This window comes from Oncorhynchus kisutch, linkage group LG28 (assembly GCF_002021735.2).
Source record: "Oncorhynchus kisutch isolate 150728-3 linkage group LG28, Okis_V2, whole genome shotgun sequence".
Lineage (NCBI taxonomy): Eukaryota > Metazoa > Chordata > Actinopteri > Salmoniformes > Salmonidae > Oncorhynchus > Oncorhynchus kisutch.
Window position 1 is genome coordinate 10861565 of NC_034201.2, and position 16152 is coordinate 10877716.

Genomic DNA, 16152 nt, shown 5'->3' on the forward strand with positions numbered 1-16152 from the left:
ATGTGTGGGTGGTGGAACTGAAAGGTTGGATAAGGTATTATGAGCAGGGCTAGAGGCTCTACAGTGAAATAAGCCAATAAACACTAACCAGAACAGCAATGGACAAGGCATATTGACATTAAGGAGAGGCATGCTTAGTCGAGTGATCATAAGGGTTCAGTGAGTAGTGAGGTTGGTTGGGGTAACGGCGATTCAGACAGCTAGCCGGGCCATCGGTAGCAAGATAGCGTAGGATGGTGTTCTGTTTTTAGCCACTTTGTGCGTTTCCGTTAGTAGATTAGTGGGGTTCCGTGTGGTACATGGGATCAATCCAATTGGCAAAATAGATATAGTTATAGTGACCTAAGAAAAATTGTCCGAGAGACCTATTCAGATAGCAGCCGATAAGACAGCTAACGATTGGCGGGCCGCAGATGGCCGTTTAGGTAACGTTGCGACGGAGGAGCCAGTTGGATAACTCCCTCATGCAGATAAAGTCGGTAGTCCAGTCGTGAAGGCCCGGTGGGGCTCCGCGTTGGCAGTAAAACGGGTCCGGATAGGTGATAGTAGCCCCGGAGTGGTTGATGGAACTCTTCAGCTGGCTAGTTCCGGAATAAGTTTGCTCCGGGACCGACGTAAGACAATAGTCACACGGATAGCAGCTAGCTAACTGCGAGATCCAGGTGTAAATGTTCAGAGCTTTCAGTTGACATCCGGGGATATGGAGAGAAAAATAGGTCCGGTATATTCTGGTCTGAGTCGCGTTGTACAAAACTGGCGATAGCTTTTCGAGCTAAAGGATAGCTGATGACCATCAAACGTGATTAGCTAAGTACTAACGTAGGCCAGTAAACTGGCTAGCTTCTGGCTAGCTTCTGGCTAACCTTTGGCTAGCTTCTGGTTAGCTCCTGGTTAGCTCCTGATTAGCTTCTGGCTAGCTTTTGGCTAGCTTCTGGTTAGCTCCTGGTTAGCTTCAGGCTAGCTTCTATTGTGGAATTCAGATTTGAGGTAAATAATACTTTTTTCTTTTTTTTAATTGGTGAGGCGGGTTGCAGGAGAGTGTTTTGAAGTTGAGTTTTTGGAAAATAAAATATATAAAAGATGTAAATATATATATACACGGGACACGACAAGACGAGGACAAAGGACGTCTGACTGCTATGCCATCTTGGATCAGTATGTGATACATAGTGAGAAGCTTTTTGTTACAGGGAGAGAGATGAAGAAAGAGGAAAGAGAGAAACATATTGAGAGAGAGAGAGAGAGAGCCAGACAGAGAGTGTTGGTGCGAGAGAGAAAGAGAGAGAGAGAGGCAAAGAGAGGGAGAAAGAGAGAGACAGAGACAGACAGAAAGTCAGACAGATAGCCTGAGCAAGACAGAGGGAGCGAGAGAGAGAGAGCGAGACAGACAGAGAGACAGAGACAGACAGAGAAAGAGAGAGAGAGACAGACAGAGAGATGTTTAGAAATGGCTCTGTGACCCTTTGTGGGTTTATGTGATAATACGCAGGACAGAAGGTAGTGCCAGTGTGAAATATGCGTCCCACAGCCTTCATACTGCTGCATGATGCACAACAATGCCTTGCCCCCTCCCTCTGCCTCCACGCTGTGTGCTCAATACAACCTGCTAAACAGACACATAAAGGACACACTGACAACATCCATGTCTGACATGGACAAGTGAGTGCTCGAGATTATGTGGGGAAGAGACAAAGAGAGAGACAAAAGGTTGGTTACATGGGTAAAGACTGTATAGTACAGGTGTAAGCCTACATTTGTGTAAATACATAATGTGTGCACTCACTACTGTGAGTCGCTCTGGATAAGTGTCTGCTGAATGACTAAAATGTCATGCAATGGGGCTAAGACAGAGTGGTTGATGGGTAGTTACAGAGGCATCAGAAGGGAACACAACTAAGCTGTCCCATCGCTCTCAAACAGGAAATAGAGAGGAGGCCGCTCAAACTGGGTCAGTGTTGTGTTGCAAGCAGTTGTCCTGCCAGTGCAGTGAGACTCAGGGCAAAAACAATTCAGTGCTTCTGGATCAAATGAGTCCAGCCAACTTCTTGCCTTCATGACATGTTGTGTAACTACAGGGCTACACTGGCTTTTTACAAATACACGGGAGAATTCAAATCATCACTCCGTCTGTTATGCAGACAGGCACAGATGCATGCACACCTAGAAACATGCTGAGAGGAGGTAAGACAAGGCAGCTTTTAGAACAGAACTTGCTCTAGCCAGAAAGATCACGAGACTACGAACAGTGTTGTTTACAAGTCACCAACCACACAACATGTATTATGTCCGGAATCTGCAGCACTGTCTGCATGGAGAGAGTGTTGCCATGACAATGTGCATGAGCTTGAGGTGAATCTTCCTGGTACACTGGAGAGAAGAGGGCATAACAGTAGAGATTGCCTGAATTTAACTATACTCACAAACCCACACACACGCAGATGAACACAACCATTAAAACAAGTCTTTGGTCTTTTCTGTTTTCCTATGGCTCGTTAAAATACACAGATATCCACGCTTAAGGCCTAGTGGTTATAATGAAGGCAAAGACGTGACGTTGTTGCTGGCTGTTACTAGGCAGGTTTGAAATCACTGTCACTGTTAACAGCATGCCATGTTACATACAATCCTCCACTCACTAACAATATCCAGTCTAAACCCTTACAACCTTGTGAGCCATAGACAAAAAAGGGACATTACTACTGTGAATGACAAGTAAGCAAGACCATTGGTTACAGACAGACAGACTCAGAGACAGAGTTACATAGTATGACCCAACAGACACACTCATTCTGAATACAGAGCATTGACAGTTTTCCATACAGGAATGAGTGTAACACTGCCATGGAATTAAGCCCAGTGTCTGATGGGAGAGACATATAAGCCCATTACTGCACCACAGCAACACAGAATATTAGAGCAGTGTGTGAGGGGGAAAGTGGGTCAGTTTTCCCAAGCACCATAGGGTTGTACAGAGAGGGAGAGGAAGAGGAGGGAAAATGGGGGGGGGGGGGTGAGGTAAAAATACAGATGGAGAGAGTGAAGATCCATGGGATAGATAGGAATGAGGGCTCCTCAGAACAATTATTTGATAGTATTAGCAGTGAGTCAGTCAGTCAAGTCAGTCAAGTCAGGCCAGTCAGGTCAGTCAACCAGTCAGTCAGACAGCCAGTTAGGTCAGTCAACCAGTCAGTCAGTCAGGCCAGTCAGGTCAGTCAGCCAGTCAGTCAGTCAGCCAGTCAGGTCAGTCAACCAGTCAGTCAGACAAGCCAGGCTAGGTCAGTCAACCAGTCAGGTCAGTCAACCAGTCAGTCAGTCAGTCCACCAGTCAAGTCAGTCAACCAGTCAAGTCAGTCAACCAGTCAAGTCAGTCAACCAGTCAAGTCAGTCAACCAGTTAGTCAGTCAGTCAGCCAGTCAATCACCCAGTCAGATCAGTGGATCAGTCTGTTAGTCAGACGAGACCTAATGAAACTGATACAGTGATTTCATACCCTGCTCCTTTATCTGCACACCTGCTGGGTAAATAAGAATGGAAAAGAGTAATCACCCGATGAACATAGCCAGTGTTGCAGTGCATTTCACGAATCACGTAAAACAGATTAACACAGAAGCATGGCATCAAAGGCTACTTGCTGAGCAATCTGGCCTCCATAATGCTCTTTAGAATTACTGACAGGCTGGCTGAGACACACAGAGAGATGGATAGACACTTACATGTAGCGCTGTCAACAACATGTAGTGGGAAACTCTTACCCATAATAAAAGTCAAATGGGCCACACAAATATTCAATATGTGCACCCCTTCTTATGGACCGCAGACTGTTATACAGATTAGAATGGCGTCTAAGTCTGCTTGCCGGCACCAATTCAGTTTTTGGACCATGCTACTGACATGACTCAATGATAAAGGTTGACTTGATCCCACAGAGGCAAAAGAATAGGACGATTGCAGTGTAGAAACATCCCTCAGTCAGTCAGATGTACACAAGCTTCATACTTATCTAAGTAGAGGACAGAATGGGAGTCTCACCTCTTCAGACACATCACCATCCTCCTGCTCCCTCTTTTCTCTCTGCATTGTCCCCATGCGACTCACATCCACCAGTGTGTTCTGGCTACAAGGCCTAGCAAACTTCATATCACTCATCCTAGAGTCAGTGGTTCCACACACCTCATAGTTGTACACACGCTGTAGGGTTCCCATTGTTCCGTCTGGGTAAACGGGAGGGTGATGTGGGATAACGGGGAGGTTTGCTGCATATTTATAGAATAATCGATTCTGTCTCCATCTGTGGATTTTAACTGTGATAAGGGCAATAATGGAGAATATGAACAGAACCGATACCATAGCCAAGGCCAACACTAGATAAAAAGTCAGGTTGTCATTATATTCCCTGTCCACTGTGAAGTCAGTGAATTCTGAGAGCACTTCAGGGAAGCTGTCCGCCACCACCACGTTCACATTGACTACAGCTGATCGAGATGGCTGCCCGTTGTCCTCCACTACAACAGCGAGCTTTTGTTTCACAGCATCTTTATCATTGACTTGGCGTATAGTTCTTATTTCTCCATTCTGTAGGCCCACTTCAAACAGCGCCCTGTCTGTCACTTTCTGAAGTTTATATGAGAGCCATGCATTCTGTCCAGAGTCCACATCAACAGCCACCAATTTAGTGACAAGATAGCCCACATCTGCTGAACGGGGCACCATTTCAGCCCCCAGAGAGCCACCAGTTTGTACTGGATACAGAACCTGAGGCGCGTTGTCGTTCTCGTCTTTTATGAATACGTGTATAGTTACATTGCCACTCAATGGGGGTGAGCCTCCATCTTGTGCTTTGACATGTATTTTGAAAGATTTAATTTGCTCATAGTCAAAGGGTTTCACTGCGTAAAGCCCCCCACTGTCTGAATTTACAGTCACATAAGAGGAGAGTGGAGCTCCGTTTAAACTACCATCCTCAAGGAAATATGATACCCGAGCATTTGGTCCCCAGTCTGCATCTGTAGCGCTTACAGAATAGAACGACAGAGAAGAGGCATTGTTTTCGAACACATAGGCGTCATAGCTTTCTTGTTGGAACTGGGGCGCATGGTCGTTCACATCTGAAAGCTTTAAACTGAGGGTCTTTTTACTTGAGCGAGGCGGGTAGCCTCCATCTACTGCTGTGATTGTTACATTATATTCGGATGTCTGTTCTCTATCCAATACCGAGTCCGTCACCAGATTGTAGTAATTTGCTAAAGCTGATTCAATTTTGAAAGGAAGGTTGCGATCAATGGAACATGAAACCTTAGCATTGTCGCCTGAATCAAGATCCTGGATGTTAATCATGGCTATAATAGTGCCAGGGACTGAGTCCTCGGGCAGGGCACTAGAAAAGGACATGAGGGTTATTTTCGGAGTGTTATCGTTCATATCAATAACATCAATAACGATCCCACATGAGTTTGTTAAGCCACCGTTATCTTTAGCTTTTACCTTTATCCTAAATTGTTTGTTTCTTTCATAATCTATATCACCCACTACCTTCACCTCACCTGATATCGGGTCAATTGTGAATAGCTCTCGGATAGTAGTGGTAGCATGCTCAAAATAAAATTCTATATTGGCGCTAGATCCCTCGTCTGCGTCTGTCGCGCTCACTGTTGTAACCAATGTTCCCTTCCCAGCATTTTCTACAACGGATGCTTTATATGTAGCTTGGCTAAATATCGGGGCATTGTCGTTGGCATCGAGAACCACAATGTGGATTTGAACTGTTCCAGACCTCCGAGGGTCTCCGCCATCGACAGCAGTTAAAGTCAAATAGTGATGCTTTGTCTTTTCTCTGTCCATGGGTTTTTGAAGTACTATCTCTATGTTTTCACTTACATCTAGACGACCTTGAATCTTAAGATTAAAATGATCCGTGGGGTTTAATACGTATTTCTGGAGTGTATTTGCCCCTACGTCCTGGTCTATTGCGCTTTCTATAGAGAAAAGCGCACCAGGTAGGACTGACTCACTAATTTCCAATTCAATTTCCTTTTTTGGAAAAACGGGGCTATTGTCGTTGATATCTAATATTTCCACTGTAACCCGAAACATCTCCATTGGGTTCTCTAGAATCACATCGAAACTGAAGCTACATGCTGAGATCTCCAAGCATAGTTGTTCCCGGTCCATTCTCTCTTTCACTAACAATTGTCCTTTCTCTCGGTTCAGAATCAAGTATTCACTGTCGCCCGCGGTGAAAACCCGAGCTCTCCCGGCTACAAGCCGTTGAGGCTCCAGTCCCAGATCTTTCGCTATATTCCCAACAAAGGAGCCCACCGTCATCTCCTCCGGGATGGAGTAGCGGACCTGTCCGGACACAGCGTAAGCTGAGAAGGCGCAAACCATGAATATGCACAATAGCCACTCCAAGAGCTTGTTGTTCCTTCTCATTGCCATTTCACGACAAAAAGCCAAAGCCAAAACACAATATTGAGGCAGAAAATAAATCCTAGAACGTATTTTTCAAGAATCCAGTCAATGTGACGTCCGTTTACAGAACAAAGTGTTTCTGTAGACCTAATGTACTATCCAGAATAGGGCCCTTATTCTATCAACTGGGTCTCCAGTTTAATGTGCTCTATGGGCGTTGCTAAGCGCATTATTATAGTAGGAACCATAGTGTGATTGTGCTAAATATTACATGCGATCAACAGCGGCACTCAGGGTTCAAACAAAGTACTACATTACTAAAGAAAATGTGTCAAACTTCAAAACACCGAACAAATGATTGACATAAAATAGTTACACATTTCGTATTGCAAAATTATCCTCCATATTATCATAGCATACATACTGCATAAGAATGTGATACATGAATATAGCTGAAGCAGAGACATTACACTAAGATGCATTGGAAAACACACAGTCACACGGGTAACGACAACGCCTGCGCAGAAATTAACGCAGAGATGGAGAGAGAGCGAGCGCGATGCATCAACATCCCAGATAGCCTATAAAAAAAGAGGTAAGATTGATTTCAATATGCCTTCTCACCTCTCCATCACCATCCTCCTGCTCCCTCTTTTCTCTCTGCATTGTCCCCATGCGACTCACATCCACCAGTGTGTTCTGGCTACAAGGCCTAGCAAACTTCACATCACTCATCCTAGAGTCAGTGGTTCCACACACCTCATAGTTGTACACACGCTGTAGGGTTTCCATGGTTCCGTCTGGGTAAACGGGAGGGTAATATGGGATAACGGGGAGGTTTGCTGCAGATTTATAGAATAACTTATTCTGTTTCCACCGGTAGAGTTTGACCGAAATTATAGAAATAATAGAAAAAATAAAAAGTAGTGAAACCACAGCAAGTGCCAAAATTAAATAAAATGTCAGGTTATTGTTGTATTCTTTGTCTTGCGTAAAGTCAGTGAGTTCTGAAAGGACTTCAGGGAAGCTGTCCGCCACCGCCACGTTCACATTGACTGTAGCTGATCGAGATGGCTGTCCGTTGTCCTCCACTACAACAGTGAGCTTTTGTTTCACAGCATCTTTATCAATGACCTGGCGTATGGTTCTTATTTCTCCATTTTGTAGGCCCACTTCAAACAGCGCCCTGTCTGTCGCTTTCTGCAGTTTATATGAGAGCCAAGCATTCTGTCCGGAGTCCACATCAACAGCCACCACTTTAGTGACAAGATAGCCCACATCTGCTGAACGAGGCACCATTTCAGCCACCAGAGAGCCACCAGTTTGTACTGGGTAGAGAACCTGAGGCGCGTTGTCGTTCTGGTCTTGTATGAAAACAGTTAAAGTCACATTGGTGCTCAGAGGCGGTGATCCGCCATCTTGCACTTTAATGCAGATCTTAAATTCTTTGATTTGTTCATAATCAAAAGCACGCACTGCGTGGATCACGCCACTTTCTGAATTCACAGATATAAATGGGGATGCTGAAAGTCCATCTTTATGGGAATCATCTATAAAATAAGAAATACGTGCGTTGTTGCCGGTGTCCTTATCACTGGCTGTTAGTGAAAATATGGATACACCGGGAGAGTTGTTCTCCCTCACATAAGCAGAGTATGAGTGCCTCTCAAATACTGGAGCATTATCATTCACATCCGATATTCTCAATGTCAGAGTCTTGTTAGTAGAACGCGGAGGAAACCCCTCATCCACCGCTGTTATTGTAATATTGTACTCGGAAACCATTTCACGGTCCAACATCTGATCTGTGACCAAACTGTAGATGTTGGAAGAGGATGACTTAATACGAAAAGGTAAATCCGAGTTTACGGAACATTTGATGTGTCCATTTCTACCAGAGTCTAAATCTTTAATGTTCAGCATTGCTATAACTGTCTCTGGTGATGCGTCTTCAGGTATTGGGTTAGAAAAAGTTATTAATGTAATTACAGGGTCATTGTCATTGATGTCCAAAATATCGAGCTGTACTTTACACGAATCTGTAAGAGAACCCCGATCCATTGCTTGCACACTTATTTTATGTTGTTTGTTAGTCTCGAAATCTAATTTACCGTTAACTTTGATTTCCCCGGTAAGAGGATCAACAGTAAAAAGATCGGACGCGCTAACAGTGGAATGGGAAAAAGAATACACAACCTCTCCATTTGTCCCTTTATCTGAATCGGTAGCACTGACTCTCAAAATCACAGTCCCTTTAGGCGTATCTTCGGATAAAGAGGATTTATAAAGTACAGAGCTAAATACGGGTGCATTATCATTTATATCCAATACTTGTATATATATTTTGACCGTGCCCGACTTCTGAGGATTACCTCCATCCACAGCAGTTAACACTAAATTATGTTGCTCATTTGTTTCCCTGTCCAGCATCGTTTGAAGTACCATTTCTAAATATTTACTGCCATCAGAGTGCGAATGTTGCTTCAGAGTGAAATGAACACTCGGGAGAAGGGAATATGTTTGAATGGAATTCATTTCGACGTCAGGATCCATAGCATTCTCTAGCGGAAAACGGGTACCAGACAGAGACCCCTCACTAATCTGTAATCGAATTTCTTTACTTGGAAATACTGGAGAATTGTCGTTTATATCTAATATCTCCACGTCAATACGGTGAAGTTCAACGGGATTTTCAAGAATTATCTGGAAATGTAACGAACATGGAGCCACTTGGGCGCACAGCTCCTCTCTATCAATCCTGTCTTTCACAAGCAGAGTCCCTTTGTCCGCATTGAGACCGATATACTCACGGCTATCTTCTGAAAAAATACGCGCTCGACCTGATTTCAGTCTTTTAACTTCCAGCCCTAGGTCCTGAACGATATTCCCCACGAATGAACCCTTCGTCATCTCCTCTGGAATAGAATAGCGGACCTGGCCGTCCACATACCGGTGAAAGCAGACTGAGAGGAGAAGATACAGTTGCCAGTTCCAAATGGCGGATCCCCCTGTGCCACGAAAACAAAGAAAATACATTTCTTTACGTTGCACAACTTCAATTGTTAAAATCCGACAAGGCGTAGGCCTATATGTAGGCAAATGAGCAAATCAAGAAAGGGCTGTTATTCCAATGACATCCGTCAGAGACAATGTTCTCACACTCCCAAAGCAATAGTGTTTGCGTACATGTCACTGCGACTCTAATATCATCCACAAAATAGGCAGGGTCAACATTACTCTCTTTCAGGTCTACTATTGTATCGGTCAACAGCGGCACTAAGAGCATAGGGGAGTTATTACATGTGTAGAGAAACCTGTTTCTGACATCACAACTCCGAAATATCCACACCATACTGTAGGCTACAGAATGACGGCAGATTGTGAATTATTTTAATTGTATGGTCTGCATGTTCAAAAACACGCTAATGTAAAACAAGATTAAGTGAGATGCACATTAGGCTACTACATATGTTGTCATCCTCGGTCAGAACTACCTTTGATCCAAAACAAGTTAAAAGTTCATACAAATCAAATGTCTGCCTGACATTGTTGCTGTCCATGAGCGGGGGTGCTGAAATGAACACAGGACTGAGAGCACTCTTTGAATAAGATTAGTAAATGAATGATTAGTAAATGACGTGATTTAGCCCGTAAACGTCATAGGATCCTATGAGAACGTCATAGGATGTCAAAGACCGAATCTAAGTTTAAACAAAACAAATGAAATTGTAAAATCATCAACCAGCATAACACATTGGGCAGACATTATCTCACCTGTTCAGGGGAATCTGGTCAATATAGGAAGTTTATCTATTTGTGCACGCTGTAAAGTCTCCATAGAGCTCGGGTTCACTATTTACACGTTCTGACTAAAAGGTCTGGCAAATTTACAGCCACTCTTTTTTGAGTCAGTCGAGATACACACCTCATAGTTGTACACGTGTTGCAGTCCCTGTCCCTCCGGCGTCTGCGTAACCGGGTGGATATCAGGGAATAAGTGGGAGACTAGACAGGTACCTGATGCGTGATTGTCTCTATCTGTAGATCGTTACGGATATTATATCCACTACACACGAGATGAAAAGGAAGGACACAACAGACAAGGCCAAAACTAGATTAAAAATCCGTTTATCGTTGTAATCCTTGTCTTGCGTATAAAGTCAGTGAATTATGAAAGCACTTCAGGAAGCTGTCCGAAACCACCACGATCACGCTGACTATAGCTTATCGAGATGGCTGCCCGTTGTCCTCCACTACAACAGCGAGCTTGTGTTTCACGGCAGGCTGTATAGTTCTTATATCTCCATTTTGTAGACCCACTTCAAACAGCGCCCTGTCTAACAACGCATTCTGCATCCCCCTTCAGTTTATATTAGAGCCATGCATTCTGTCCAGAGTCCACGTCAACAGCCACCACTTTAGAGACAAGATAGCCCATATCTGCTCATGACGCACCATTTCAGCCACCAGAGATCTACTAGTCGTTACTGGGTAGAGCACCTGAGGACCGTTGTCGTTCTAATCTTTATTAATTATTCACTTCAAAGTTACGTTACATTAAAGTGGAGGAGAGCCTCCGTCTTGCGCTTTGACATGAAATTCAAAAGTTTTGATTTGTTCATAAGCAAACGATCTCACTGCATACATTATTAATGTTTCAGAATTAATCGTTATCTTATTTTTATTTCAGGTTTTAATTATTACACTCATATAGCAGTCAATACCAACGGAACTCCATGAGCATTCAACATATTGCAATAAAACAGGCAGGTGACGGGGCTCGAACCCTCAACCTACTGGTTAAGCCTATAAACCACGGTCGCTACACAGCTCCTTCCATTCAAAGAGCGCGTCCTCGAGCTAGACCTCACAAGACGCCGTCTTACAGGAACGCGCTCACCCGCCAAGCACATGCACGGTCGTGGATGTGAGGTCCGATCACTTCTGACACCAATGTAATGAAATAAGCAGGGAGCACGGCTCGAACCCTCAATATTCTAGCACCAAGCCCAGCTCGCCATCGACTGTGCCACAAAAGCCTTCTCGAGTGACAGAGTCGATATCTGTGCCTATAAACTCACATTAATGTATAAGAGCAACAAACATACATTTATAAAAAAAAGAGTACAAAAAATAAAAAAGATAACAATAATGTCCTGCTATCTAAAGCGACTCACTAATCAATGAGGAGAAATATATGATTTGTGACATTATGTACCGTTCAGTTCTAGACTTTGGTAAAGTCAGTTAGTTTTGGCTACGGGTATTCCTAACTGTCGCCGTGATTCGATCAGTGAGTAGCTATTCTTTGAATTTAGATTTTAGGAGTCTGACTGTGAAGATAATGCTGATTTGAGGCCGTCTTTAATGAAGCCAGGGTAGGGACAAGGTCTGAAGTGCCTCTGTACAACTGGACTATCTACCCAGGACGGTGCAGCATGCTTTCTTCGGAATAGATCCAGATCATCAGACTGGGCCTGGGTTAGTGAGCTGTGCCAAACAGGAGCGGCATACTCCAGGGTGGGCTGGAAATGCTCACCATGTCTGCCTGTGGCACATGGAACCTTTTAAGAAAACGAAGGAGAAATCTGTGGCTCTTGGTTAACATAGCAACCTGCTCACCCCATTGTAAGCCCTTTTTAACATTACCCTTAAAATCTTCACACTATCACCCACTTATCAAAGATGAGATGTAATTTCCTTCCACCTGCGAGTCTTCCAAGAAATAGGAGACCCTGGCGTTCTGACCCGTCTTCATCTTTAGCGAGACCCAACTAATTGACACACCTGGGAAGTTGTTTTCTATTATAAACTGGGTGGTTCGATCTCAGGGGTTTGGGATATATGGCCAATGTACCACCGCTAAGGGCTGTATCCAGGCACTCTGCGCTGGGTTGTGCCTAAGAACAGCCCTTAGCTGTGGTATATTGGCCATATACCACAGCCCCTCGGGCCTTTTTGATTAATTATATAACGGGTGGGTCTAATCTTGATTGTTTAAAACCACATTCCAGCCCGTGTCTATTCCATAACTTACCACTGGCTAAATCTATGACTTTAAAATGCCTATTTACTCTGTTCCATCTGACTGCGCAATCCACTTTCTCATAAACCCAGCCAGGCAATTTATAAACTTGATAACTACTATAAAAGCATGGCGACATTATCTCATTTCTTTTAGACTAGCATTTGGTTTTCAACAGCAGAGATTTGTATAAACATTGCTGTCTGTCTCTCCGACATTTGTAGCATTGTTTCAATAATGAAATTCGATCTCCAGCTTTCACATAGTAATGAACGTGTCGGGAGTCAGGATGAGACAGACAGGCAGCTTTTCTCAGCCAGTCAAAATCCTGAATCAGCATAATTTGTATGGATTATATACAAAGAAATATCAAATTTAAAAAAGGGACAACGAAACAAAGTGCAACTAGTTTGCAGTATTTCCAGCTTCTATTTGAAGTGATTGTGTTAGCTGTGTTGTTGGCTAGCACATTTTCAATGCCAGGTGAAATCACGCTTCATTAGTTCATTGTTATGGATGTCCTAAATAAATATAATTAGAAAACAGCTTAAACAAATGCAAATGCAGCTACTTTGTTGTTATTATGGCTGCATTGTTTGACGTGACTGTATGTTAGCCGTAGTTGGCTAGCTAGCAAGCAAGGGATAAGAACGTTGCTAGCCAGTATGGTCGAGTCCATAGATACAGAACAAAAAGCCTGGACGACTGGGTCACGTCTCTAGCAACTGAACCGATAGAATGAACAGCCGGCCATGGCAGCAACCTTACATTTGTGTCGGGGCTATATCTTATCCTCCAAACACCAGCTTCTCAGACATTATCGCACACACACAATTAGCAATTTTTTATTTATTTAACTATGCAAGTCATTTAAGAACAAATTCTTATTTACAACTTTGGCCTATCCCGGACAAACCCTAACCCGGACAACGCTGGGCCAATTGTGCACCGCCCTATGGGACTCCCAATAACGTCCGGTTGTGATACAGCCTGGAATCGAACCAGGGTCTGTAGTGACGCCTCTAGCACTGAGATGCAGTGGCTTAGACCGCTGCACCACTCTGGAGCCCAATCATCCATACCATTATGGCGTTCAATATTGCCTGCTCTTAAACATTGAGAAAAAAGCTAAATATATCATGCACAACTCCCCCTGTAGTCCTTTTAAATCATCTGTGTCGGTTTTCATTTGAGTTTGATTCTAGAAATCTGCCCCAACTGTTGTTTTTGGCTCGTATGAATTACTCAGATGGGAGATGTACAGCATTTGTGGCTTATAACTCGTCTTCCTGTTCAACAGCAGCACCCAGAGTCCAGAGCACAGACTGGCATCATGTTGGTACTGCTACACACAGAGCTAAACAAAGACTGGTGCATTATATAACCACATCAGCAGGTGGAATATTATTGTGATGACAGCTCTAAAAAGGTTATGGACATGGGGTGTGGGTGAAGAAATACTACAGTAAAACATTATATTAGAGGGAGACTTACTATTACTATCAGAATTAATATCACAAGCAAAACAATTATAGATCAGTCGAGATCAGTATCAACAATTGGCCAATTGTCACTAGTGTCATTTTGAATACTTGAACATGAATCAGGTCATGTATCTTTTTCTGTTGTCAGCAAACACTTGTCACAATACTGTCTTCCAAAAAAAAACTTACAATGACGCCGTAAAAGCCAAAGACACAAACAGCTCCTTGAATGTAGCACGTTTGGTATTTCAGCACCATGGAGAGCACCAGTTGCAAATTGAAAGGCAGACTATCAAACCAACTAAACTAGATCTTCTTTTAGGCCATGAAATACAAAAACTATTTCATGATGAAAATGGTGCATGCTGCAACTGTGTCACCAAATAAAAATGATAAAAAGATGATCACCAGCAAATCGAAATGGCAACATGTGTTGAACCCTGACTGCATAATGCACATTACAAAAATATTTACCCCAAGTCTCAAAATCAGAACAGTTGTAGGTAATGTTTTATCCACCATTTCATCCCCTTTATTTCCATGTAACTGGGGGTGAAACTGAGAGGCCAACAGGACTCCTCCCACAGACCAAGGTCAGAGGTCATCACAGGATGAGCCAGACAGTGTGTCAAAGCAGTGAAGCATGAAGCCCTATTTCCAAAACACAAGCTCCACATGTGCCCCCAAAAAATCTACACACATCCTGCTGCAGAGTTACACACCCAACACCCCACAGCTATGCCCCTCTCCATTCCTTTAAGTCCCAAGGACATTGATACCTACGGAGGCTTGTCTATACATCACAATCACAATCATGGCAGACATGATGCACCTCTTCCAATATCACAACTGAAATTCCATTACCAGTTTTGTGTATAAAATATAGATGATATACATTGTTATATATCATAGACCAATGGGTTATATAGTTATACACACAGAAAGAGATAGGCCTTCCGTTCAGATGAAGAAGAAGGAAATGAATAAGAGATATCTTTGAGCAGATACGGAGGGCTGAGGAGCTACATACATAATTCTCCTGACCTACTTTAGAACCTACTTTAGAATTGTGTGCCAGTGCTGAGCAGAGTAGTCTCGCTGCAGTGTGTGTGTGTATGTTTGTCTGTAGTGCTGAGCTGTGTGAAGTTCAGTGGGCAGTACACTTTGTGTTACTGGTAGGCTGTGTGTGAGTGATTTTGCTTTCTGGGCCACTACTGGGCTGTCTCCTCAATACAATGTTTTGTGTGTTTATGGCGAGGAATGTCATGTACTGCTGAGATGTGTGCAAATGGTAAGGTGTGTTCGTGTTATTACTGGGTTGTATATTACTGTGTCAGCAGTGTGCTTGAGATGGTCAATGGACAATGGTCAATGTTGAAGAAAGAGAGGGAACCGCTGACAGACAGTTAATCATGAAAAGAGTTACACAGTAAGACATGTATTCAATCAACCTGAAAATGATTGAATACGCAGCCAGATCAACCGTGATATAAGTCAGTACTAATGTTTGAGAAACATGGATGAACGTCTAGTTCTGACGTGAGACTGTGAGAGCTGGCAGCAGCGAGAACACTAGACTTAGCATCTACGTGCATTGTTGACGTAAGCCAGTGTAAAGTGTCTGAAGTAGTGTATCTGTCAGCCACATCGTGTAGGCCTACATGTCAACCCTTGTGACTGTACGAGCCAACCAATACCGTGGGAGACCTTCATTTGTGTCGGTGTCTACAAGTAGAGAGGAAGAAAAAAACATATCATACCTTCAGAGCCCAAGTAATGGTCCAATGGGAGAGCGTGAAAAAACAAGAAACAAATGAAAGAAAGTGTTAAAAACATAACAGGTTTAAATGCTGTGTCCCATTTGCGTTTCATTTCACACACTTACAAGAAGAATGACCCATAGCAGAATGGTGTTAAGCATTTTATGGACATCTCCACTTTCCGAACACTTAAAGCAGCTACATCTCTACTGATGGTAATAAAGCTGCTATGAAGTAACAAAATGCATGTATTCATACTCTCGTTCATTCTCTCCATGGGCCTTAAAGCTGTAGGCTTGTGCCACTAGTGTCACTTTCTCTGTGCTCACTTTACACAGAGGCTGGTTTTGAGTGACAAATAGCCTTTCTTGGCTGGAACATTCTTCATTATGTACTTGAATGGTGCCATTATGACCCTGGGGTGACCTTCAAATTGCCATTTTCGCATCTAGGCTGGAGACCAGAGTAGATAAGC

At 43.3% G+C, this 16152-nt stretch overlaps 2 protein-coding genes and 1 pseudogene across 34 annotated transcripts in view; all 3 read right to left on the minus strand.

Annotated features, from left to right (window-relative positions):
* The window catches only part of LOC109873156 (protocadherin gamma-C5), a 125626-nt gene that overhangs the window by 50367 nt on the left and 59107 nt on the right, over nt 1–16152 (minus strand). The window contains exon 1 of one of the 33 annotated variants that reach the window (XM_020464730.2): nt 4030–6612. The exons of 30 other annotated variants lie outside the window; for them this stretch is intronic. In XM_020464730.2, coding sequence (XP_020320319.1) covers nt 4030–6435 — 2406 coding nt within the window. In that variant the 5' untranslated portion in view covers nt 6436–6612. Of the gene's footprint in view, nt 1–4029; nt 6613–16152 lie in introns of those variants that run through there. 2 more of the 33 variants (XM_031808057.1, XM_020464727.2) reach the window with 2 other exon arrangements.
* Nucleotides 6945–9599, minus strand: LOC109873344 (protocadherin beta-16-like). The gene has a single exon (XM_031808059.1). It carries the CDS (start codon nt 9442–9444, stop codon nt 6973–6975), a length of 2472 nt encoding a protein of 823 aa, XP_031663919.1. The 5' UTR covers nt 9445–9599; the 3' UTR covers nt 6945–6972.
* LOC116358117 (protocadherin beta-4-like) lies at nt 10187–11116 on the minus strand (annotated as a pseudogene).